Source organism: Tribolium castaneum, chromosome 2 (genome assembly GCF_031307605.1).
Source record: "Tribolium castaneum strain GA2 chromosome 2, icTriCast1.1, whole genome shotgun sequence".
NCBI lineage: Eukaryota > Metazoa > Arthropoda > Insecta > Coleoptera > Tenebrionidae > Tribolium > Tribolium castaneum.
This window is the reverse complement of record NC_087395.1, coordinates 26,253,382-26,280,829: the sequence shown is the minus strand read 5'-3', so window position 1 is coordinate 26,280,829 and position 27,448 is coordinate 26,253,382. Positions and strand designations below refer to the sequence as shown.

Below are 27,448 nucleotides of genomic sequence, written 5' to 3'. Positions count from 1 at the left end.
TTTTGAAGAAAAAAGATGTTTATGTGGTTGCATAACACTGAAATATAGATTCCAACTCGTTGTTTTGTGAGCTTTCGCTACCGAACACTAGATGTGGCCTCATGCTCCTTCTCCTGAAGACCACCAAGTGGAGTACTACAAGATGTAGCTACCATCCTCCATCCACGTTAAAGCACATTCAACAGGCAGGTTTGTATATCGTAGTCGCTGTAGTCACACGGTCAAATCAGATGCATTCGAAGAGTTCGCGATATTAAGTTCAAAGACACGCTCGCTGCGTTCTTCAGCCAAAGAAAGACATTTGAGCAAAAATCGGACTAGTTTGAGGAGTTTGGTGGTCTTCCTCAAAGAGTAGTGAAACAAACTTTTCCTTCTTCCTTCAAGTGTGGTGTGTTATTAAAATCAAAGTGTTTACAAATAAGTGTGATAAGAAGAAGGGCTTTGGTGTTTTTTCCGTGCGCGCAAGATGCTCGTGCTGTAAAACTTTGTTTTTCGTTTATCGCAGTGCAAATAATCGCGAGTTTAAAAATAACACAGTAACCGCGGTTTCTGGTGTTTTGAACATTGAAGGGATCACGTGACAGTGCAATAACAATTATTCCGACAACAAATCGCTCCGCAACAGCCTCGAGATCTGACCCAGTGGGATTTTTAAACACATGGTAAGTTTTTGTGCGTTTTACTCTCCCATGGTTTGGGCTATTTTGGGCGCCAAGGTCGAATGGGCCACTTTATTATCGCACTGGGTGTTCATTGTTGACCTCTTCTTTTCATTTCTTGGTGACACGTGTCGAAGAAGACGAAAATTTGCATTGGTTCTTTTTTTTCAGGGGGATTCACCGACGATTTTTCACGACGCGATAATTATACTACGTGTTTATGTCGCTAAAAATATTGTTTAACAATTGAATTTTAATAACTGCTGACGTAATGGACTATTTTTAAACGAGAGGGGGCCAATGTATACAACTGGTTTTTTTAAACGATTTATAAATAAAATAACAATTCGATTATTATTTGCTGAACCTTCACCATTCTTACGCGCTAGACCTTGCTATTTGGATTTTTACACACAAGACCAGTCGAAAGGTTGAGCGCGACACTGAGTGGACCAAAAACCAGAAAAATTTGGTTCGCTATCTGAGCGAAATTCTTTCACAATTTATTACAACAACAATCGTTTCACTTTCATCGAGAGCTCAACAATAGGCTATAAAGACATTGGCCAAATAGTTCGCCTCTACAGGGTGATGCAGGCAAGATGACCCAAAAACCCAGAATTCTTTCCTTAATCACCCTGTACCATGTATTAATTAAATCACTTTTGAAAAAAAGTGTTTGAGAAAATATTTTAGCAAGATTTTCTAACAATTCTGACTGACCCCATATGCATTATTACGTTGGAACATACCTTACTTGTTATACAGGATGATTCAATTAAAAGTACAATGGCCAATTTATTTGTACATAAGTTAATTCACATTGAAAAAAAAATCTATCAAAAATCAAGTTAATTGAATTTTTGCAGGATTTTTCGACTCTTCCTGATTCCTGATAATTAAAATTAATTAATTAAGAATATTATTATTGATTAAAAAGGATTTTTACTTTTTTGACTGTTACTAGCACCAAAATTACTTTAAATCGAATTTGAATTTTTGTTTTTTTTGTGTTTTTTTGTTGGGTTTGGCGATCATTCGACGCAATCAAAACCTGATTTTTGCTCCTCTCGCATTATAATTTCTAATTTATTAGATCAAGTTTGTAGTTTTTGCTTTTTTTTGGCCGCCAAGTCAGACGAATCATGAATAATAAAAGTGGATCGATTTTGGGCGCAAAAAACGTATTAAATAATTGAAAAAAAGTTTGATTAATTTCGGACTTGCTGTGTCTCGTTATTAAAATATCATTTCAATTCGGAGCTGGTCTCATTCATCTTTGAAGCGATTATAAATAAAGTATAAAATGATAATTAACGTCAATTTTCGACCTGACATTGCAATCAACAATGACAATTCATAATAACTCTATTACAATGAAATGCAATGACTTGGCATTCCGTTTTACGCTTAGTTATACGCAATTTTTAACGAATTTACCGAAAGTAAACAAAGTTTGTTAATTGAGTTTCCGGCGTTAATTAAACTAAATCATTTAATTGAATTACACAAATACAGTTGACCAATTTTTCGCCTGATTGCACACCTGTGTTCGATCCATCTCGAATTTTTAATTGGGTTAATCCCCTAATAAAAATCCCAGCCAATGGGCGAGTTTTTGTCGATTTCCTTGGCTTTCATCTCGCTCGCAACGAACGAACGCCTCAGGGTTTGTCAGAACAGACAAACGGTCTCCACAATTTGTTATTCTCGACCACCTGTGCACGTATCTATTATTTCATTTATATACCGGAGCGCTCCGGGCGATCCATTACTCGCTATTTATTAGTGCATTGATTATTCCGGATTTACTTACACCATTATTATTGTTATTGTTACATTCACAATTCGAGCGATTTAACGACGAGAAATACGGATTAGTCAGGGGTCACATAAATGACACAATAAGGCGAGTCCTTCGCTTCACACGTGCGAAATGCTAATTTTCAAAATTAGACAAATGACTCAAGAATTGCGATTTTGACTCCAAGCAGAGAAAGTCAAGCGGAATGGAAAACCAGCGACTGGAAGGTCATTTGTGCAGGAAACGAATTTTGCAAAATGCGAACACGTTTTTCATTTTTCACACGCTGAAAGTATTGGAAAAGTAAAATTCATTAAAACTCATTACAGAATTGTTCAACAAAGATGTTTTTATTGAGAAACAAATACTTGTTGAGGTGTTTAATTAGCTGCAACAATTACTACAGGGTGACTCTAGATAGTGGTTATAGGATCATTATTTTTTTATAGTCAGCTCTTTAGGAAATCTTTGTGTTCCGCAAAAATGAGGAAAATCGCTTGACGATCTATAATGAAGATACATATTTTAGGAAAATGAAAAAATCGTTAAGACCCTAATTACTGATTATTGAATGATCATTTTTTACAGTCCAAAGCTCTTCAAGCATGCTTTGTTTTCCGCAAAAATCCCTTAACGAGACAGTCTGAAAAAAAAATTTGTACTTTTTGACGATTTATTTTGAGAAAATAAAAAATCGTTGAAGCTCCTTCTAGGATTATTTTTTTACAGTCGAAAGCTCTTTAAAAAAGCTTTGTTTTCTGCAAAAATTGGGAATATATTTTGACGAGAATAAGTCTGAAAAAAAATTTTTGGAGTGAAGCTGTATTTTGTGAAAACAAAAAAATCGTTAAAGCTCTATCTAATAACTATGGTACGATTATTTTTTTACATTCCATTGCTCTTTAGAATAGCTCTGTTTTCTGCAAATATCAGGAAAATCTCTTGACGAGAATAACTCTAAAAAAAATAATTTTGTAGTGAAGATTTATTTTGAGGAAAAAATCGATAAGGTTCCATCTAGGAACTATAGAACGATTATTTTTTACAGTCGAAAGCTCTTTGGAAAAGCTTTGATTTCTGCAAAAATCGGGAGAATCGTTACACAGTAAAAAAATGAAAAAAAATGAAAAAACAAAAACTTTTTTCAATCGTAAATTTATTTGCTTCTGTAAAAAATCATAAAACTTGAAACTTGAAAAAAATTATAATATTGCTAGGTAAACGCAAAATGTGTTAAGGCTCTTTTGGTGAATAGAGAATGATTATTTTTTCACTGTTGATAACTTTTTGGCAAGCAGAAGTAATGAAAAATTGCTAGACAGCAAAAGACTTGAAAAAACTTAGGACTTTACGACACAGTTCCAGCACACAAGACAGTTTATTTTCGTAGTTGTAATGGCCCGACTTATTGAGAGGGCTCCGGCCAACCGAACACAAGCAAATATTAATGAGCGTTTTATGTAGTTATTGAATTTCAGCGTATTAGCCATGAAACGTTTTAGACAATCATTAATTAATCCAATGTCATCTTTATTCGGACAAGACTCGAATACCAGGCCTACCGCAGGAGCATCGTACTCATCGATGAGTATGAAAACTTTTTCCTCATAATGTGTATGTAAAACTTTCGATAAAAATCTTAAGCTATGTTCCAAATCAGCTTCACTTGATGAGGCGCACTTTTTTTTAACGTAGAAATTTTCGAAGTCTTCAACGTCAATGCTAGACATGTTCAACTTGTCGCTTGCCCAGGCTAAAGTACCATCATCAGTCTTCTTCACCAGGTATGAATGTTCTTCGAATGTACAATTTATAGCCAACGCCAATTTGTGCTTAACTTCAGTAAAACTGCTACCACGAACACTCCCGAGATCAATATGTATCACAGGATGAGATCTGCAGTGCTTTGAAAAAAATTGTGTTTCTTCAGTACAAATCTTTAGGTTCTCAAACAACAATGACCTGTCTGTCCTGTTGATTCGCCAAAGGCTCATGAGTCGAAGACGAATTCAGGATTGATGGTCGTGCCGATGATTCTCGTCGATAGATACATACCTATAAACGGTATAAGCTGTCGTGAAAGAGGAGATGCTGTAAGAATAGATCGGATTGTAGTCGGAAACGGGGAATGTTTTGCACTTATTTTTATTAATTCTGTAAATATTCTGAATCCAAGAATTATCATGAAGGCATAGTCGAATATTGGGGTGTTGAATTTGATAATTAGGACACAAACCGAACATGTTTACGATAACATTAAAGTTTTAATAGCGATCTCTAAATGAAAATCCATAATGGAGTGTTCAGATATTTTAGTAGACTTCGAACAATTAGGTGTATCTTTTTTATGTGCATATAATAGTTGAATACAGTTGGGGTATGCAAAATTTATTTGGTAATCATTTTTAACACCTTTGCCATGCGCCAATTGGCTTGGTCCAGAAATGAAAAGCTATATTTTTTATCTAAAAACTAGGGAATTTATAAAGGTTTTTCCTGGTTTTTAAAGTAATTTTACTTGGAGTGTCGAGGATTTTAAGTCGCTTTAAGTTGTATTTCATTGATTTTTTCCATGCGCCAATAGGCTTGGTCCAGAAATGAAAAGCTATTTTTGGAGTGTCTAAAATCAAGGCATTTTGTAAGTTTTTTACATCTTTTTCGGATGGTTACTTTTGGGAAAACAGTAAATTTGTAGGATTCTACCCTGTTTTTCGTGTGCCCAACTTTTAGTGGCCTACACATATTTGGGAACTTTTGGGGTGGATAAAAATTCATGATTTTTGAGAGGTTTTAGGCCCTATTCGGTTGTTTGCTTTTGGACAAACAGCTAAATTTGTAAGATTTTGCCTTGATTTTTAAGACGCCAAATGTTCTGGCCCAGAAGTAACATTCTATACTCTACTTTATTTACCACATCGAAAGTGTAATTTTTCGCCAGTGAGCGTAGATAAGCGTTTAGCACATATTTCTTGTTGAAAAATCTTCATTCGCTGCTGCTATCTCGTCCGTTGTTAATCCGAATTTTATTTGTTCAACCGATAAAGTCATGCTCTCAACAAGGCCACTCAACAGCCAGGAATATGATACATGTTAACTACTTATATCGCAATTGTGAGACTATAAATAGACAGACAACATCGTAAACATTTATTTACATAACTTGCATTGCGATACACGAAAATCCGCTCGAATGGCGGCGGCGCTTATCTAATTTTACATTCGATTCAATCCGCTTGTACTTCGATCTGGAATTTCGGTTATTATTAGATGCACAGCCAGCGCCACACCGAATTTTGACACAATGCCTTCAAAATTCAATTATCACACGTGCCCAACTTTATTTGCAAAAGGTTTAGTTATCACGATGATTTTTCGGTATTTTTAGGACGCATTATAAATATGTTCTGTGGGGGATTATTTCGTATTTTTAGACATTTGCGCTGCACCAGAACCATTTTTTCCAGCCTGATAGTATTGTTATTTGTTTGTCACATCTTGGCGAAGTGATTGAATATAAAAGACCAGTTTATGCAAATTGCAACGTCTTCCGCTTTTACCTTTTTTCCTGTTTATAAATCCCAAAATTGCCCGATTTTTAATTGAGACGTAAACAGTTTAGAAAACCGTAATTAAAATGTTAAGGTTAGTCAGTTGTTAGTCCGTAAAATGCGAAGTAAAAGTTGCACAAATTCATGAGACTTTGCGTTTTGATTTCTATTATTATCAAGTTGAGAGAGAAATTTTTGAAACGAGCGCCGCCACTGGTGTTAAAATCAAATTTTTACGAGCTCCGGCAAGAGAAAGTGTTATGTGGTCGCGGATTTTCTCCAATCAAATAATTTTTCACTCCACTTTAATTAAACAAGTTTCCCGGATTATAAAGCTTTAATGTTGTGGCTTAAAGTTTACTTTTTCTAATTAGAATAGCTCGGTAAAATTAGCTTCGTTAGGTGTGTGTGTAAAATAAATTTCGTATTTAATCACCGAACAAACTTTCGCAATTAAACTATAATTTCAGGATGCATTACGCGAATGAAAAACATTTTTAATATCTTTAATGCTCGCACCATAAATCACTGAAATTGGTTTTCCACTTTTCACTGAAACAATGATCTGAATTATAGTCTCTTCCGAGTCGCATCCATCAAGCTAAAAATAGGACAAGTAGTTGCAAAAGTTATGTAAACCAAAGGCAAAGTCGTTAAACTTGGATCAATCCATATTTGATCAACTGAAAAAAAGATTCGCTATTGCTAGCCTTGACCCCGGAAACAATTCGCGTTTGCAAAATTTCTTGTTATTGAAATTTTCACGTGTGGGAAGTCCCTGATGATGATAGGACAAGACAGGTCGACTGGATTGGAAAGCTTTCAGCATGACGTCAACGCTCCGGAGATATTCTTTGCGTTTTTGTCAAATCACAGACAGAAACACGGATTTATGAGTAAACAGTTTTTGCTTTTATCGAGACATTTTTGTCTAGTACGCACTTGAACAAAATCGACATTGACATTGACTACTTAACCATTCCAGCCAACTAATTCCGGTAGACAAACCAAATAGAAATTACTAAATTAACCTTGATTCTACACATTCCGGAAAACTCACCCAAAAAACCTTAAAAAGCACAGATTACTTCAGGCACTCACGAAATTATTTGTTTTTTACATACATTTCTGTTTTTATAATTTTAAGTATAACAACATTTTTTGGTCTTCCGAGCCGGATGCAAAAATGCTCTTATAAAACTATAGGAACTTTAAGTAAAAATTTATGTTTAAAACAGTATTCTTCAAACTATTCTTTTGTCTCGAATTAAATCTTAATTAATAATCAAAAATTAAATTATAGATCACTCAAAAAACATAAATATTTATCTTCAAAAAAGCACAGATTATATGAGTCTCTTTGTATTTTATATCTTGTAGTTAAATATGACTAAAATAAGTGTATAGGTTTCTAGTTTTAGAACTATAACATCATATTTTGGTCCTTCGAGCCGGATCAGTTGGAGAAATTTCTTCTCGATTCGACAATAACACATCTGTTTGGCACAAAACAGTGTCAACACACTTTATCATAATTCAATTAATCACGAGTTGATACCACTTTCCATAATTAGCATTACGTTTTTGTCCAATAACAAACGAAAATTCCTTTCGTTTCCCTTTTAAAAAATAATCTTTGTGTGCAGTGTAATATGGCGTTATCTTATCGCTTATCACTCCAAATAGTTCCGGATACATGCAATTAAGTAGTCATTTCGTGCTTTATTAAATACGCATCAACCGATTTTTGCCAAAAAGCCACTCGAAATTGCGATTATCTTATAGATAATTGGAAAAGTGACTTGAGCCACGCTGAAATTTTATATTAAAGGATAGTAAAAATGCATAAAGTTGAGGTTTGCCTAGAGGCGAGTTGTATTGATCCGCACAAAGTTTCAATATCCACCTTTCTGAGGGATTAATTGTAAGCTTCTAGTTTTTTCAAAGAAATAAAAGGCTTTTCTCTGTTGTGTTTTCGGCGTGAAAATTGGAATTGTTTTGAAAGGAGTCATCAAAACCCACCTACGTATCTCGTGTGTAACCTTATAATTACAATTGAGCGCACAAGGCAAGTCTAAAAATAGAATAGTTTAACAAACACATTTTATCGTGTATTAAATTACAAATGTACCTGTTATTACCTGGATTGTTGATGATTCGTTCCACCAAGTCCTAAAAACCTTCTTTGGCAAAAAGTGTGCTCAAAAATCGCTTTTCTCTTTCATTTATTATCACAAATTGAATTTGCTTGAGATTGTTATCGCCACAATTTTTTCCATCTTGTCAAGAGTTTTCGAAATGAAACTTGATGAAAAGAAAACTCGACACTGACAGTTATTACGTATTCACTTTCGGGTTTACTTTTTTTAATGAGTTTTAAGGAAAAGTCTGCGAGTGACAGGCAGGTAGTTCGTTCTGATTATTTTCAAATAGATGGTTCGGAAATATTCAAACACTTATTTTTGAGCAATTGAAGCGTGAAGGAAACGGATTTCGAACTGCGCTCTCGATCGATAACACGGGAGTGAATGCAAAATTTAAGACCATTTTCAGCAAAAAATTCCAAATGCGAAATCAAGTAACATTACAAAGCTCACAGAGCTTTTGTAATCTGATTTTAAGTAAATTGTAGCACGGTATTTATTTTTCAGCGGTGGTAATAACTGAAACAAAGTCTTGTTCAAACAATTTTCAGGAACTTACTTTACGTTGTTTTCTTTGCAAAAGTCAACACAACTAAGGCCAAATCTTCAAACAAAAATAAAAAGCAATCCACATTTCCAGAAGTGTGAAAAATAAGCCACAAAAACGAATTTTTTCAATTATTTCTAAATCCTGCAACTATTTTGCGATTCCTGCAAGAAATAGCAGGAATAATTTTTTTACTTTGCGTTTCTAGTTTGAAAATAAGTAAATTAGTAAGAAACAGAAAATGTTGAAAAAATACAGCTGGTAATTCTGCAAAAAGTTGCTATTCCTGCGATAAATAAATAATAGCTTATCATAAGTAAAAATAAACAAAGTTAAACCGCAAAAAGTCGAAATCCGGTCAGTGTTCCGGTTCCTGCAAACAGTAAAAATGTTTCGGAAATCCTGCTGACATTTTTCGCTTCTTGCAGGATGTTTCAAGTATTATTAACACGAATAGACTGAAAATCCTTCAACTTTTTTTTTGTAAGAAACAGTAGAATTTTTATGCTGAGATTTTACGTCGTTTTCTTTCTAAAATCTTGCAACAAATATGAGATTCCTGCGAGAAATATAGTGCTTATCAATTGTTAAAATAAGCATTAAGTGACGAGAAGTGGAAATCCGGCCAGAAATAAATGCTTCGGAAATCCTGCAAGTTGCAGGAATTTGATTCAACAAGAATGAAACTTTGTTCGTGAAGCCTCGGGGCTGAAAATCCTGCATTCTTGAAGGAGTAGGAGTTTTATTTGTGCTTTTTAGAGGTTTTGTAAACACTTTCAAAAAAATAGAATTTATTCGTAATTTTGTAGTGTTGCTACAAAATGTTGAATTTTGAAATAAATTTTGCGAAAACGCGTGGTTGTTGTTTACGAAGGAATCAGCCAACTGTTACCGGATTTAGTCCGGAGTATTGTCAATTATTATGCGGATAATTTGAATAAAATATTCGCGCTAGAGCAGTTCAGCAACCTGCAAAATCGCGCAATGAAAAAGCGCGTCTATCACTTGCTTGATTCCAAGAAAACCAGCCCAGGTGTGTTATTTACTAACCTATTTATCCGACTTAGAGCTAATTTTAAAAGCTCTTTCATTGCATCATTCACATCGCGGAACCTGTTTGCAGGAATGAAAATAAAACAAACACAAAAAATGGATCCGGAGTGTCTAGGATTTTCTTTGTTCGTTGCTTGCTTCAAGAATAATTATTTTTATTAAGTGATCAATCACTTGCACCGACGTCGATAAATTAATAACACATTAGCATATTGCTGTTTGCACTGGGCGAATTTAGCTCACAAGGTCGTGAAAATTTTCGAAAAATCTTAACACTTGACGTAAATACGAAATTACGGTTATTATCGGCCATTAAAAGATTGCTGCGTCTAGACTGGTTTTTGCGTACATGAGGGAAATATTTCGGGTATTTTCAACAATTGCTCATTCATCACCAGGTAAACGCTCAAGACAGCCCGATGATGAATAAGTTTTTCAAATTGCGTGGCAATCGCTTGCCATTTTCCAGCCATTACTCAATCGTTTTAGCATAAAATATATCGTTTTCATATCCTGAATCATTCTTCCAATTCCATTCGCCTTATTGTGCTCCAATATAAATAGCCAGCAATGCAGCAAAAAATATGTTTGTTGACCTTCGCATTCGCTATTTTTATCGTTCACTAAATATTTAAACAATTACTGCATTTCGGTTAAATTGCCTTAATTAAAGAGACCACTGGCCGCTCGCTTAACAAGTCTGCGGATAATGTTTTCATTACATCTGTTCTGGCAATTATTGCTATTTTAGATCCACTTTGGCACACGTGCGCAGAACGCAGATTAAGGAATTTGTAACATTACAATTGACTCGAACACTTTTGAAAATTTTATCGTAATTTTTTTCACTTCATTTTTGTGAAGCAACTGGAATGGAAATCACTCCACTACATGGAAACAAAAATGAGTTCTAAGAAAGCAACTAGACTGGGGCTTTGAAGTTTCAAAGTACAAAGTTTGAATGATGAAAAAGATTGGAATAAGAAAAATTGTCTGTCGTCTCGTCGGATTTGAACAAAAATCCGTCTAAAAAATTAAAGCAACTTTTTTAAATTCGAACTCAAACGTTTTCCTTTGAAGTCACAACGAGGTGTAAATTGCCCGCTTTTTCGGTTCAAAATAATCAACTAATGGCGAACTTCTCGCAGGAATCGTAAATTGTTGCAGGATGAAATTCCGACAACATGAGAAAAATTCCAGCAATCGTGTATGTCAGGAATTCGACTTGTTGCGGCTTAATTTGATTTATTGTAACAATGGACTAGGAAAATGCACTTTTCTCGCAGGAATCTGATTTTTGTGGCTTCGCAAATGGAAAATACAGGAGTAAAACTTGCTATTTCTTGCAGGAATTGTAAACTTGTTGCAGGATTTCCAACTCTGCGGTTTCGTCTGAAACCGCCTGAAATCTACTTGAAATGGAGCTTCTGCAAGAAGTAGGTTTATTTGACCGAATTTTTTTTCCTGTCTATTCAAAAACAAGTTGCGTTGATTTATTTTTAATTAGCTAATAGGATAGAATAGAACTTTATTCATAAAAACAGCTTACTTCGAACATTGTTCTTCAACATCTTTTCTCTAACATCACAACCCTGTAAATTTCTGTGGCGTTTCCTCAAAATAATATGAATTTTATGTAAATCTTCTAATTTTACATCTGCATGTTATCTATTTTTTGAATTTTCTGGCAGGAATTTGTTAATGAAAATATGTTTGTGTGTTGTGTTACGATTTTGTTTTGAATCACAACAATTTCAGTTGTTTACTTTTGCAGGAATCGTAAAAGTAGTATTGCAGGCAGTTTAAAATAGAATTTCGTCGTAATTTTAACTCCTGATCAACTAGAAAACGCTTAAATGAAACTCTTGACAATTAAGCAAAATCTACAACTCGTGTATTTATAACCGGGACCCGGCTTTTTACCTCTAAAATTTTTTTATTAAATAAAATTTCTGGATTATATTTCTGACATCTTTTGCAGGTTTTTTACTTTCTCTCAGACAGGAAATGCAAAATCGCTGCAGGATTACCAGCATTAAGGTTCCTCAACTTAGTTCTCGTTAATGAAATACGAATACCGGCAATTGTGTTCCTGCAAATCACTTTTACAGTCCATTTGCAGGAACTGGAAAACTGTAACTTTCCTGATTGTTACAAAATTTTAATTATAATTGTTACAGGATTTTAATTATACTTGTTACAGGATTTTGATTTCTGAATTCTAATTCAAAACCTGCAGTTATTCAGGAACTTGCAGGAATTTGCTAAAGAAAATATTTTGATGTTGTCTTGCGACTTTGTTTTGAATCACAACAAATTTCGGTTGTTTACTTTTGCAGGAATCATAAAATATTACAGGAAGCTTAAAATAGACATTCGTGGTAATTTTAACTCCTGATGTACAGCAGAAAATGACCAACTGTAATATTGTTATGTTTTTGCAGTAATATGTAAATATTTTCTTGTATTTCTGTACTGTTCCGAACATCACATTTTGAAAAAACTTGAAAGTTTTTCTGTGATAAGAGTTGATCGTTTTGCATTAACTTTTGTAGCGGTTATAATGATTTGATTTGTGAAAAAATCTTTTTCAATTTACGAACAAATCGCAGTTTTATCGGATTTATTTGGCTAAATCCATCCACTTTTGATGAGTTTCAGCTCTCGCCTATTTTCAATGCATCTGCTGGGAATTATTTATAACCATGTAATGTAAATAGAATAACATATTGTGCTATTACAACGTGCGATTAACGCAAAATTTGGTAAACAACTACCGATTTTTCGTAATAAAGCTTCAATTTCCGAAAGCTAGTCCTAATTAGGAGAAAGCCTCTTTGTTGTCAAGTCCTCTTGAAACTTTTCCAATTCAGTGGCAATTCAGATATTCCTAATTATCCTTTGTCTCAGTCCTAGATAAGTTCATCTCGTTAACATGCACGTCGTGACATTGTATCTCACAATGCCGGATGTGAATTCAATACAGTTAGTTCGTGTCTGTGTTATTTATAAACAAAAATCCAACTACTGTTGACAAAATTGAGAAAAAATGGAAAATTTTCAACGATACAGTGCAGACTTGCAAACCTCGATAACCTCTAATTGTGCACATTTACGTAATTTTGCGATAAATTCAATTTAAAAATCGAATGAAATTTCGTAGACGGAGAGTCAACACGAGCTTAATGAGGGCAAGAAAGCTCCGACTCATATTTACACAAAGAGTTCTAAAGCAAACGGCTGAATTTACGAGATGTAATTGACTTTGTGTGACGTTGCGAGTCCATACATTTGACATGTTATGAGTCGATTATTCGACGTTTACCGCACCGAAACGACGGATCTTCGACCTTAAGTTTAATTTCAGAAAAAAATTTGACCTTGGCTGACACCCACAGAACTTATCGCAGTCAATATTTGACACAAGTTTATCTCGTAACTTGTAAAATTTGCTCCCGATTCCTGCAGTAACTGACAGCAGGAAGACAAAATCGAAAAGGATTCACGAATTTTTGGTGCAAAAATTTCAGCTAGTTTTAACGATTTTTCGGGCATTTATTTAGTGATAAATCATTTTAACTGTAACCATCATAAATAAATGTTTACGCTGGAGCACGTATGCGCATAAATAGTTAAACTGGTCCGAGTCCTTTAAAAATGCATCGGAATCGATAGCGAGCATCAGTCTTGTCCTAGTCATAAAGACTTATCTTTTGATATCCAGCGTTGCCAGATGCGGAATAGGACAATTAAGTGTAAACCAGGCGTAATAAAATGTATCTTTAGTGTTTGGAAAGCATCGTAAAAACAAATATTATCGTACGATTGGCACCTTTCCAATACCGCGGAAAAATTAAAAACCAGTTCTAGACAAACACAATTTTTCGAGCAGCTTTTTCTTCCTAAAGCTGTGTCGATTGAATCGAAACAGCCGCTCCGGACGGAGATTTATGTTCTTATTGGAAAATATAAACACACATACACACTGAAACGTCTCTATATTTTCTCGGTGGAAAACAGAGCGATTGACAGCTAATTGAAGAAGGTGTATTTTTTCCCATTTCGTCGGATATGGAGAGAACTGGTTATGTCATATAGGAGTTATAAATAGAAATACTTGTAGCGTTATTTATAGAATTGAAAAACGTGCAAAAATTGGAACCGGTTGTCAGGGTTGTGTGTGTGCTTTCAACATGCAAACGGATTGGACAAAAGCACCGGCAGGCCAACAACAAGAACAAGAATTAAACGTCTTCTATAAATAGAGCTTCTTGGTCTGGCTGCTGCTGCTGCTTCACTGTTTACTTTCATCAGCGATGATGAGCTGGAAAACAAACAAAGGCGATAATCCTGCAACAATTCGCCGATTCCTGCAGGTGCATCCTCAAAAAATGCTGAGGCTTTTTTCAGATATTGCAGGAATCAGCTTAACAACTTACAACTTGATTTCCGTTTCCTAAAAAATTCAGACTTCTTGTCTTATTATTTTTGGCTGCAAAATAAAAAAAATCTCAAAGTAGTTTTTTCAAGCTTTTCAACATGTTTAAAACTGAATTCCTGCTACCTCATAATATTGAAAGAAAGTAAAGAAAATGTGGGTCGATATATTTGTTCTTTTCGGATGAGGAATTTCCTGCTGTCACGTTTAGATGCTTATTTCGTCATTTGTTTTACATCTGAAACAGGACAATACGTCTTCTTGCAGGAATTGATAAATTCTTTTCAGGACTTACTTCTGTCTTTTTTTATTAGTTTTAACAGAAAATTATTTTCAGAATTTGGATTAATTTGTAACTTGTTTCTTCAGTATATAAAGGAACTAGTAAAATTTGCAGGATTATGATTCCTGCTTCTTTGAACTTGCAAAAAGTTGAATAACCACATCTTTATTTCCATTTCTTGCAACAGAATTCAATATCTTTTATGAAATGCAATTGCAAACCTTCTCACTTTTGTCAATTCCTGCAGAATTTGTGTTATTTTTTGCTGTAAAACTGAAAATTTTTAACATTTATTATTGCTGCAAAATATCAAGCAGGAATCCAAATTAAGGAATTTTCTGTGATTTGTTTAAAACTTAAAAAAATCCTGCTACTTCTGCAAGATTACCGAATATTGAAAGGAAATAAAGGAAGTGTAGCTCGATATTTTTTTTAAATAAAAAAACTAAAGCCTAAATGCTAAAAAAAATGTTTTGTTGTTTTTGTAAATAAAAACTGAAGCCTGTGCATAAGAATAAAACCCTGCAACTTGTCTGAATTCGTATCTGGAATATAGTGTGTTGCGAATTATTTATTCTTCGCCGTGAAGCTTTTTCAGCTTAATCATCTCTTGCATAAATGTAAATCGCCAAAATCCGTTAAGTGCGAATTTCTGGTCGTGCAAAATTCGCGTAAAACGGCACGTGTTATAAATTGTTTGTCTTGTGCACAAGTTATTTAAATTTTTAATAAATATTCATCGGTGCCATTGGTGAAATAACGAACCAGCTATTTATAGCGCCTGACCATGAACTAAACACTGAAGATTTGCTTGCACAAGCACAGCATGGGTGTGTTGTGACATGAAAGCTCGCAGGAATTATAAAATTAGGGCAAAAATAGCGCTTTTACAGGAGTGGTTGGTAATAAGTCGCTTTCTTCCCGTCCATTGGAATAAATAATTCATTTACGCGGCATCGCAGACACACTTTCTTGCAGGATTCCTGCACTGGTTATTTGAAAAATGTTGTCGCACATTAATATTTGCCAAGTTTGTTCAATTGAATTGGTGGAAAAGTATGTTTACCTTGACTCGCAATTATCTTATCAGTTGTGGAATATACATCTAAATTTAAACGGGATTATGCAACCGACGCTGGATTAGTTCCCACACAAGAAGGGTCGAAAAATTACGTATTTATGACAAGGGTGGACCTCCATTAGCGTTGTCCGGCTTAAGCACTAACTACATCTAAGCTTACGTCATGTTTATTGGATTTAATTAATCATATGGGTAACCAAATAATAATGGTTCAAAGTTCGAAGAAGATTAACTCGATTCTAAGAACGTATTGTACGATTTCATAAACAGCAATTGAGACACAAAATAAGCTCGCGTGAAACTCTGGCAGGATTTACAACGCGTTCCTGAAAGGAATTCGATTTAAAAAATTTGCAAAACATTCCCGATCGTTGCAGGAAACGAAGATTCAATCCTGCTGTTTGGGCACATTTTTCGCGTTTCCTGCTCGGAAAAAGTCAAGTACGGATCTGGCGACCGGTTTTTCGCTTCCGCCTTAATTAAAACAACGATATTTTTGTTTCGTTAAGTTTTGCAACTTGTTTGCAAACTCATAAACATTTACCAAACTCGTTAATACCGAAAAATAAATAGCAAAAAGTCAAATATTTGCCCGCTGTCTTAATTGAATTCACAAAGCGACGTCACTCGAATTTAAATAAAACTATTTGTTATTGATATAAAACCGGGGGCGTTAATTAATTAATTGAAAGTTGGGCTAAATGCGGGCTTGGAAAAATTGTAATTAAAGTTTAATTGCAGTCAAGTGCGAGTCCATTCGAATTCGGTTAATTATAGCCACGAAAATAGATAAAGCGGTTTACACAATGCTTTAAAATTAACATCAGGAAAACAAATATCGCTTTAGAACGGATATAGCGACGTCATCAAGACGCTCATGATGTTATCAGAGAGTTGAGTTAAATTTAACAAATCTCGGGTTATGCTAAATACAGGCGTATTATTAAAGCACCAAATGTTACATGCTAAAAGGATACAACAAACACTCGACTATAAATAAAGCGGATTCGTCAAGGACGACTTTGGCGATTCCAAATCGAAAATAAGTCTGGCACTGAAACGCTTCCGACAATAAGTTTACAAGAATTTGGAAACTAGAGTGCGTTCGTTGGCCTTCGACTGGAGCAAAATTTTATTTATTTATTTACGAAAAGTTCCATTGAAAATTTCGTGCCAAAGGCTGATTCACGCAAAAAGCAGGAAGGATGGTAGCAAAGGGCACTATTTTTAGTCGCCAATTTGCTGGATTAGACGCAAATACGTTTTTATCTTAATTTGTTTTTAAAGACTTTCAGGTAATTCAACTAATCTTTGTCTAATTATAGATTGGACTAAATCCTTTTATCTTTACAATATGATGTGTTTATTTATCAGCGAGGTTTTGGAATAATTTTCATCGATCTCCACTTAAATGGAAACTGTAAACTTGGAACTAAAACATTTTCATGAATTCATAAACAAGATACACCCACGGGCTTAGTGAAATAATAATTGGGGCCTAACTGAATTATCTGCATTATTCCAGAATTTTCGATGCTTGATGAATTATAATCATTCGGTTCCATCAAAGCTGCAAACGAAAGGACTAATTATTTTTTGAATTCAAATAAACAACCAAAAACATGTTTTATTCCGGCTTTAATAATAATTGTTTCCAGGTTGTAGCAACAGTTTTTCGATTTCCAGACTCGCGCTACTGATATTTTGCACGAAAATAAATTACATTTTTAATGCAAATTGCATTGTTGTATACATAAGTATCAAAGCTCATCTAGAATCTTTTATTTCGTTTAGAAATAAATTATACATGATAAGTTGCTCCAGCAGGAATTGATCCGGCAATTCTTTTGCAAGAATGATAATTGTAGGAGTTCAGCTCTTTTTACAACTAAAAAGGCTTCAAAGAACTCTTGTAAAAAAAAATTCAGCTCAAATTACACAGCGAAAAGCTAGAATTTATGTGCATAATATTTTGTTCTAAGTAACAATCTTTTTTTTACTAATCTGTTTTATTTGAAAATCATCTCCCAGCTAGATGTTTGGAGAAATTATAAAATTATGAAGCTTTTTTCGGCATTTTCTTTACATTTCGACTAGAGTACAGAACGCCATTTTTGCAGGAAGTGGAAGTTTCTTACTAGAATTTTAGGACTTACGAACATTTGCTGTTTTTTTTTAATAAAAATGAAATGAATTTTTAATTTTTCGCAAAATATTTTGATTTACAAAAACAAATTCTTGCTATTTTTTTCTGAAAAGAAAATTGCGAAAATTCAAAAAAATTCCTGCTTTCAGAATCACTTTTTTGCTTTAATAATCTGTCTCTGTTTAGATGATGTCTTGCAGAAATTGGAAAATTCTTTTCCAAACTTACTTTTAGTAAAATTTTATTTTTTATTTTTGCACCATATGATTAAGAGATACACTCAGCGACAATGAAAATGTGTTGTGCAATAAAACCCTGTGAAAAACCATTTTCTCAAGAACGCATTATCTGGCAATTGACCACAATAAATCACCTTTCCTTTGCCGTATAATTTCCTCCAACCCGTTTCATTTAATTCCTGGAACCTGTATTTAAGTAATTTAGCGCAAATGTCTTGTAATGTTAGTTGAATTAGTGTTCAAAAATAATTTTTCCAGGTGATCCTGGTGTTCCGGTGAGGGGGAGCCCGGCCATGCGCCTCGGCCTGGCTTCTCTGCTGGTCGCGCTCTTATTGTTTTCACCCTCCCGTTCGACCTCCCCCTTGCCGCCCTTCGAAGAAGACGCCAATGCTCGCTTCCTGGCGTTGCACGCAGCCCCGTCTAGACCTTCCTCCTCCAGCACGACCAGCAGCACCCACCACCACCACCAGAATGCGCCACCACCTTTTAAAAAATACACCTCTTCCGAGGAGGACATCCAGCACAATGACCTGGACATGGGGCACCGGGACGAAGAGGCGTTCAGATATACGTCGGCTAGTGCGTATTCGGTGGTGGACAGGAGGGAGAACCTCACCAGTGAAAATCTCAAGAGTCAGCCGTTGCACAAGAGGAAGCAGATTACGGTGGGGTATCTCACGGCCGTCAAGGGGGAGCTTAGGGAGAGGCAGGGGCTGGCGGTCTCGGGGGCCATCTCCATGGCGTTAAACGAGGTACAAAAAATTCGCTTTTTTACATTTACACTAGTACATAATTTGTTAAGTCGAAAATTTCTACCAAAGCAAAGATTAAGTCATTTCTGCCGACTTTTTTTGTCAAGAAAAAGTTAAAACGAACAAACGCCCAAAAGTAGCTTCATTTTTGACCCATTTAAATTTATTTTCGTTATTATATTTCCATACCATTTTTTTATTTTCCTATTTTTAAGTTCATATTTTTAGTGCTTAACATACCCACAATCTACAATTTGTTGAAAATAAAAGTTATTCTTGAATTTTTCGTATTTTTGTAATAAATAGGGCTTGAATTAGATTGTAAAAAATCCGTTCGGAAAGATTTCTTTCCGCCGTCGTCTCAAGCAGGCGGATACCCTAATTCAGTCCGACCAATAAATATCAGGGGCACTTCCTACGTGTCCGTCTTTCAAACGATCACTAAATAAACGAGCCGATTCTCATTCAAGTGCACATCTTTAATTCGTTTAAACGACTGGAGTATCGTTTAATCTAAAGAGGAAAATGTGCAGGTTAACAACGACCCCGACATCCTCCCCAACGTGACACTAGTGATGAGGTGGAACGACACAAGGGGAGACACAGTGATAGCGACTAGAGCCATGACCGATATGGTCTGTGACGGCGTTTCGGCCTTTTTCGGACCTGAAGGCACCTGCCATGTTGAAGCTATAGTCGCCCAATCCAGAAATATTCCAATGATTAGTTATGTAAGCTCCGAAAAAAAATTTTTTCGATACTATATCCCCTTTTTCCAGAAATGTTCAGATTACAAAGCTTCTCAAGTACCAACTTTCGCACGAACCGAACCACCAGATACACAGGTAGGTTGCTTGATTAAGACGACAAAAAAAATTCCACCCACTATCAACTCGAACATTTTTTCTAGCTCATTTATGTTGAAATTATTTAAAAAACTGTACGTGTAATAATTGAATTGAAAGTCACATGAAATTAACACCCTTGTGGTAAATATTTGGTTTTTCATTTAACTGGCGCGGTACTAAACCTAGACTTGTCGAATTTTTTAACATAGTTCAAGGACGATCGCTTTACAGGTGACCAAGTCAGTTGTGTCCCTTTTGGACTACTACAAATGGTACAAATTCTCGATTATTTACGAAGAAGCGTGGTATACTGTAGCACAATCGCTGGTACAAGAAGCCAAAAAGAAGAATATGACCATCAATGATGAGAAGAAGGCGAAAGATAGCTACAAGTGCTGTGCGGAACAACTCACTTGTTGTGGGAGCGGATATTGGTACCAGTTTATACAAAATACCAAAAATCGCACTAGGAGTAAGTACTTTTACTTACTACTTCTAGTCTTTTTTTAAAAAAATATTTAACTTATTTTTTTGTTAAAATACACTTACCTCCAAAAAAGTGAAAAAAATATTTTTTAAACTCACTCTAGCAAAATTTTATGGACTTTTATATGTCTTAACAACCCACTAGAGTTGTTAAAAGTCCAAAAAAGTCCATTTGTTCGATTTTTTGATGTTTGGTTTTTTCAATTTTTGTCTCGATTTTGGTCAATTTTCGGTACCCGGAACATTTATCGAGTAATAACTCCGGAACTGTTAGAGATAACCCTATGAAGTGTATTATCGTTGAAAAGCTCTTTAAATTATCTATCCTTTTCAAAAAAGATCATTGTTCTCCGACTAATAGGATTTGAGAAAATTGCAAGTTAAAGCAAAAATTGGTCAAATTTTAAAAAATTCATAACTAAAAAACTATTGGGAATTTGGCAACTTTCTCGATACCAATCGATTCCCCGGATCATTCTACACAGGTTTAACCCAAAATAGTTCTAAATTTCCGAATAATTTTGCCGTAATTGAGAAAACCAACTAAAAATTTTGCTCATTTCCAGTCTATGTTTTTTTGGGTGGTTTGACCTCTTTACTCGACCTTATGATAACAATGCAAACGGCCCAATTGTTCGAAAACGGCGAATACATCGTAATTTACGTCGACACCAACACTTATTCGGAAAAAGAAGCCCACAAATACATTTGGAGTAAGTTTTTAATTTAATTCTAAAACTCCAAAATAGCTAAATAACGTTCCCAGAACCGGCAATTTTCGACAAATACGAAAGTTGTATAAGCAATGACTACAATGGGCTGCTGAAACGTGGCAAATCATTATTTGTTGTGGTGCCAACAGCACCGACTGAAAATTACGAAAGCTTCACTGAAAAAGTCCGGTATTACAATTCAAGGGAACCTTTCAATTTTGAGACTTCAGTTTTGCTGAAATCGTTCGAAAAGGTGAGTTTTATTACAATTGAAGTTAGTTGTGACTGAATTTAATTACAGTACGTTTCGATTTATGCCGCTTATTTGTACGATTCGTTCAAACTTTACGCCAACGCTTTGCACAAATTGTTGTCAGAAGAGCCGGCTTTAACCGACGAACTGATCGAAGAAATCGCCAGCAATGGGACCAAAATCGTCGAAACCATCATCCAAATGAAGACTTACAAAAGTAACTAAAAATAAATCGAAATTTCGTGATTGTGGTTTGAAATTTCCAGGCATCACTGGAGCCACAATGAAACTGGACAAAAACGGCGATTCCGAAGGGAATTTTTCAGTCCTGGCCTTTCAGCCCGTCAGTGGCGACCAACACGTCCATGGGAATTTTTCGTGTCCGTTTCAGATGCGTCCAGTGGGTCAGTTTTTCCAACAGTCGGGCGATTTTCCAGTGAGTGAGTTTGTGTTAGACATTTTCAATGTTTCACCCTTCAACTGGACTTTTCCTTTTCTGAAAGGAGTACAAAATTTACACCAACACCCAGATACAATGGGCCGGGTCGGACAAACCCAACGACGAACCCAGCTGTGGGTTTAATAACGAATTGTGCCCCAAACCCAACACCCATCTCAATAGCATTATAGCGGCGGGAGTTTTGGCGATTTTGCTCTTCTGTGCTGGAGTTATTACCATGAGCATCTATCGGAAATGGAAAATCGAGCAGGAAATTGAGGGCTTGCTGTGGAAAATCGACCGCAGCGAAATACACAGTTATTTCGAGAGGGATATTGTTTCTAGTCCAAGTCGGGTAAGTCATTTTACAACGTGTCTATTGACTGAAATTATGAAAAATAAGTAATGATTTTGATTTTTTAATTTGCTTCAAAAACAGTTAAATCGCGCGAAATAGTTTACATGTACCGATTTTAAGCTATTGTTTATTTTTTACCCGAGTTATATACTGAATTTTTTCTCCGTCTTTTAGCTTAGTCTAATTAGTGCAAGCGTCACTTCGTACGAATCCAGAGGCGGATTGCAAGTTTTTGCAACGACTGCTCAATACCGTGGCGTTGTGGTTCGAATAAAAGAACTGACTTTTTCCCGAAAAAAGGATATTTCACGGGACGTTATGAAGGAAATGAGGTTATTGAGAGAGTTGAGACATGATAACATCAATTCGTTTATTGGTGCTTGCGTTGAACCGACTTCTTTGCTACTAGTCACTGATTATTGTGCCAAAGGAAGCCTCTATGTAATTCTCAACACGTAATTGTTTTTATTATTTTTGACCGAAAAAATTGCAGGATATTATAGAAAACGAGGATATTAAATTGGACAAGATGTTTATCGCGTCGCTGGTTCATGATCTCATTAAGGTGAGTAATAGTTTATTGGTTTATTGTTTTGGCGCACGACGAATTGAGTGCCACAAAATATCATAAAGGATTTTTTCTATTTGCATCTTTTTTACGACAAAAATAATTAAATTTAACATTCTGTTATCAAACTATCAGGTTTGATAAACAGTTTCGTAATGGTCGCAAAATAAACAAAAATATATAAAAATTAAGTTGCTTGAAAAAAAATTGACTTTATTTTATTTTTTTATTCTTATATTATTATTATTTTTGAATCTTCTATTTTTAACTATTTTTGGGTTTGCTTTATTTTCTTTAACAAAGGTTTTTTTATTAGTGGTTTATTAAAGTAAGAAGGAAAAACTAATTATTAACACTACCGCCCTGTAACTCTTCCAGGGCATGCTGTACATCCACAATTCGATGCTAGTATGTCACGGTAATTTAAAATCGTCAAACTGTGTGGTGACTAGTCGATGGGTCCTCCAAGTGACCGATTTTGGCCTCGCGGAGATGCGACATTGCGCCGAAAACGACAGCATCGGCGAACACCAGTATTACCGAAGTATTTTCCACAGTCATTTCTCTCTTTTGTGTTCTAACACCGCCAAACTTTAGGTTTGTTCTGGAAGGCGCCCGAAATTTTGCGCAACCCTAGCGCGTATTGTCGCGGCACTCAAAAGGGCGACGTTTACGCGTTTGCCATCATTTTGTACGAGATTTTGGGCCGGAAAGGCCCTTTTGGAATGACTGGTTTCGAACCCAAGGAGATCATCGAATTGGTTAAACGCGAACCGATCGATGGTGAAGAGAGTTTCAGGCCTGATATTGATCTTTTACTCGACTGTGAAATCGGCTGTGATGATTACGTTTTACAATGTATGAAAGATTGTTGGGCTGAAAATCCCGAAGCCAGGCCTGATTTTGCCGCTATTAGGAGTCGGCTGAAGCGAATGAAGGACGGAAAGTGCGTGTAAAACACACTTGTTGCGTAATTTATTGTGTTATTGTTTCAGGAATAAAAATATCATGGATCAAATGATGGATATGATGGTTACGTATGCGAATAATTTGGAGGAAATTGTGACTGAACGGACGCGCTTGCTGTATGAAGAAAAAATGAAAACGGAAGATTTGCTACACAGGATGTTACCGAAACCAGTTGCTGAAAGATTGACCAATGGTTCAGGAGTAGAGCCTGAATCTTTCGATTCTGTGACGATTTATTTCAGCGATATTGTCGGTTTTACAGCAATGTCGGCTGAAAGTACGCCACTCCAAGTCGTCAATTTCTTAAACGATCTCTATACAGTATTTGATAGGATCATCAAAGGTTACGATGTTTACAAAGTTGAAACGATTGGTGATGCCTACATGGTGGTAAGTTGCATTTTCGTACAGTTATTTGTGTTACAAGAGTGACATACAATATTTTTATGATACGTTTTTAATTAATAATTAATAAAAATGGAAATTTTGGTGTGTACTAAAAATTTGCAGATTGTCGTTTAGAAGTTTTATTTACCACTGTTTTTGTACAAAATATATTAAAAACGACTAACTATAAAAATGAATTTTGGAATAAATTCTCTACAGTTTTTCATATTTTCGAATAGAATAATAGAAAAAATAGTCTATAAACAACATTATTCCAGGTTTCTGGCCTCCCGTTGCGCAATAAAGACCGCCACGCCGGCGAAATCGCCTCAATGGCTTTGGACTTACTCTCCGCTGTCAAAAACCATTCCATTTCGCACCGACCGAAAGAAGTCCTAAAACTACGAATCGGCATCCACACAGGACCGGTCGTTGCCGGCGTAGTTGGACTTACAATGCCTCGCTATTGCCTTTTTGGCGACACTGTCAACACAGCCTCTCGTATGGAAAGCAACGGAGAGCCGCTCAAAATACATATCAGTCACCAGTGCAAGGAAGTGCTCGATAAATTAGGTGGCTACATTATAGAAGAACGCGGGCTGGTTAACATGAAGGGAAAAGGCGAAGTCAGGACGTTTTGGCTGATTGGAGCAACGGATCAAGCGATACAGAGACGAGAAGTGGACTTGGGGGACATTCCGCCACTTTTTTGCAGGCCTAGGAGGAGTCCCAAGCTGAATAACGACTCCAGGCAGGCTAGTGTCTGTGGGGGGTTTGGGGGGATGACCAGTCGGAGGCACTCCAGTGTTCCGAGAGGTATGCCACTAAAAATTTTAAAGTTGCAAGCTAAAAAAAATGATAAAAATAACGCACCTCCCAGACGTCAGTTTGTAATATTTTGTTATCAAAATACAAAAAAAAAACGCAAAATTTATGATTATTTCTCTCAGAAAATTTAAACCGAGTACAGAAATATTCTAACAGTGGACAAGTATTTTCACAAGTGTATCAAGTTTTTTTTGACATTTTAAAATTAAAAAAATCGGACTATTAATTACTAAAATTCCAGATAGTATTTGAACAATAACAATTGCCACCATTAATATACAATGTGTTTTTAAATGATTCTCATTTAGTTAACTTTGAAATTGGTTTACACCGAATATTACCATTCTCCATTTATTAAATCTCCAAGTCGGAAATAAAAGTGTGTTTTTTTTGCTTAGTGTAACAATTTAGTTGCATTTTAACGAAATTTTTAAGATTAATTTGTGAATTTTACAACTGACAGTTTTGACATTTGTTGACAGAGAATTCAATTAAACAGAGCGGCACAAATTTCAAAATTAACTAGATAAGAATCATTGAAATACACATTGTATAAAAACAATACAATAAAATTAACAAAACAAAAATAAATATGACACTAAAACTTTTCTGTGTATGATTTTGAGAAATATTTTACTGCAATTTTAGTTATTTCTTAGTTCTATTTTTTTAAAGGTATTTTTTATTTAATCTAACGTTATTTCCTTAAAATGCATTGCATTGTTTTAAAAAAATTGAGCTAAAATTAGCAGAAACAGGCACAGAAAAAAGTGTCCTCATATTAAAAAAATTACGAAAAGGGTTAAAATTTTACATTATTTTTTTTTTCTTAGATTTAATTTCCTTAACTACCACCGATTATTAGATATTTAAAGTTGTGAATAAATGAGTGCAAAGACAAAAACTTTCTTTACATTGCTTTTTTGCCGAATTTTTATTATTAAGTTTATTTTTACTGTACCTTAAAAAATATTTTATTTTTTGTGTTAATCTGAATTTTTTAATTTTTTTTGACCTTCTTGTGGATTGTAATCTTTCAAATTCAATGGTCAATATCAATATTACAAATTATCGATTTTTCTATTTTTTTTTTTCGGTATTTCGATGGCATAATAGTACTTTCTGTACCGGGACTTTTACCAACATGGAAAATTGCTGTTTTATTCTGCACGTTTACGCACGACTTTACCATTTTCTTTTGGACACTTTAGCTTGCAAGTTTAATCTTTTGCACGGTTTCACCAGCGCACTTCTCCCTCCTTCTCGGTGTTGCTTTCCATTTTTGGTGTTGGTAGTCGAAATTTTTGAATTTTTTCTTCATGTCTGATGTCTTTGCAAACAGGTGCAAGTATCGAAGTGGAAAGCACCTCCACGTTGCCGAGTCCTCTCCCAACGCGCCTCAAAATAACATCGCGCCATTTGAATGTTCCAGACCAAGGCTCCAAACTGACCATTAACACGGCCTTCGGCAGCCAAATCATCGAAAATCCCGAGGAGTTGAGACGCGGCTTGCGCCCTCGGAGAGTGCTTTCCAGCATAGCCTCGAGCTCGGACGAGCAGAAGAAAAGCCAAAATATGCTCAACAAAATTCGAGAATCGCGCAGTTTGGATCCGCTGCCGTTGGTGCGGCCGAAGCCGGTTGAGGGCAAGCCGCTGGATGTGGGGAAGAGGTCCACCAGGTCGTTGGAAAACTGTGATAAGTGCGGCGAGGTGCAAATCATCGCTATTCCGGAGGACAAACTCTTCAATAATAATTTTCCAAATGGGAATATTCTGCCGACTGATGAAAGTTATATTGAGGATGTGCAAGTACCGTTGCTTAACACGCAGTGTCCGGTGGTGAGGAGGAGGGGAGGGAGTGCCATTGACGATACGTTGCAAAATCACACCTCCAAAAGGTAAAAAAGTTTGCACATTTCACTGTTTCTTTATTTTTATTTTAAAAATTTTGTTGAAAAATTAAAAATAAATGCTTTTTGTCTCTAGATGGCGCTCTTTGGAGTCGCTCCCAGCCAGCTGCGACCCCGTCCCGGACATCCAGAGCAAGAAAAAAGCCTCGTTGAAGAGTTGGTTGGTGGGACTTTTCAACGGAAACGGCCTAAAGTCGAGCAATACCTCGCTCAGGAAGGGAGTCATCAACGATTACAATAACTTAACCGAGAAGGAAAGTATCGTGTGAGGAGAAACTAACTAGAGTCAGTTTCTGGCTGAAGAAGAAGGGTAAACTAGTCGAATTATTATTGAGGATAATAATAATAATTAGAAGAAGAAGAAGAGAAAAAAAACGGTTATATTTTTGATGGAAGACGACTTATCGGTATATTTTTATGCCCACAATTATATTAGATAATATATTGTTGCATTTATGTAAGAAAGTCGCAATTATTAAAAATCCGTTTTTGCCATAATCTAGTTTATTTTTGGGATTTGGATAATTGTAACTTTCGCGCCACGTTATGCTTCTTCAAGTGAATTAATTCTCCTACTTGTTCGTCGTTACATTATAATAGAATTTATGTGATAGCGCGCGTAAGGTTTTAAAATCCAATTTTTAAGTATGTGAGATCTAGTTTTAACAAGTGTTTTATATGTAAACATCTGTTACCCAATTGTGATTATATTTTTCTAGCTGCTGCTGCTGCAAAAAAAAAACAATCTGGATAATACGACAGCATTTAAATATGTATGATGAACCAATTTCAACGATCTGACTGGTGAATTTTTTCGTTCGGTGGTACAAAGTCGGAATTTTGTGTTAGAGGCTGTGAATATTATCTTCTTGTGTAAATAAATTATGTCATATCTTTGCACTATTCGATGTGCCATTAACTTATAATTGTATCGAGGTACCTAATTATGTAAATAGTCTAGGTATTGTTTGATAATATACTTATTTATTTATTAA

General features: G+C 35.4%; 1 protein-coding gene across 2 annotated transcripts; it reads left to right on the top strand.

Annotated features, from left to right (window-relative positions):
• The first annotated feature begins 173 nt into the window (after positions 1 to 173).
• On the top strand, positions 174 to 27,448 carry LOC660007 (receptor-type guanylate cyclase Gyc76C). 2 transcript variants are annotated; one of them, XM_064354612.1, is made up of 18 exons: positions 174 to 662; positions 18,201 to 18,694; positions 19,228 to 19,425; positions 19,474 to 19,539; positions 19,774 to 20,014; positions 20,595 to 20,741; positions 20,795 to 20,994; positions 21,043 to 21,211; positions 21,261 to 21,430; positions 21,498 to 21,788; positions 21,966 to 22,232; positions 22,285 to 22,356; positions 22,738 to 22,903; positions 22,957 to 23,305; positions 23,355 to 23,718; positions 23,994 to 24,531; positions 25,976 to 26,441; positions 26,530 to 27,448. In XM_064354612.1, exons 2-18 carry the CDS (start codon positions 18,236 to 18,238, stop codon positions 26,720 to 26,722), a joined length of 4,356 nt encoding a protein of 1,451 aa, XP_064210682.1. In that variant the 5' UTR covers positions 174 to 662; positions 18,201 to 18,235; the 3' UTR covers positions 26,723 to 27,448. The 2 variants fall into 2 exon arrangements, with proteins under 2 accessions (XP_064210682.1, XP_008198489.1); XM_008200267.3 differs by having other exon boundaries at positions 25,886 to 26,441.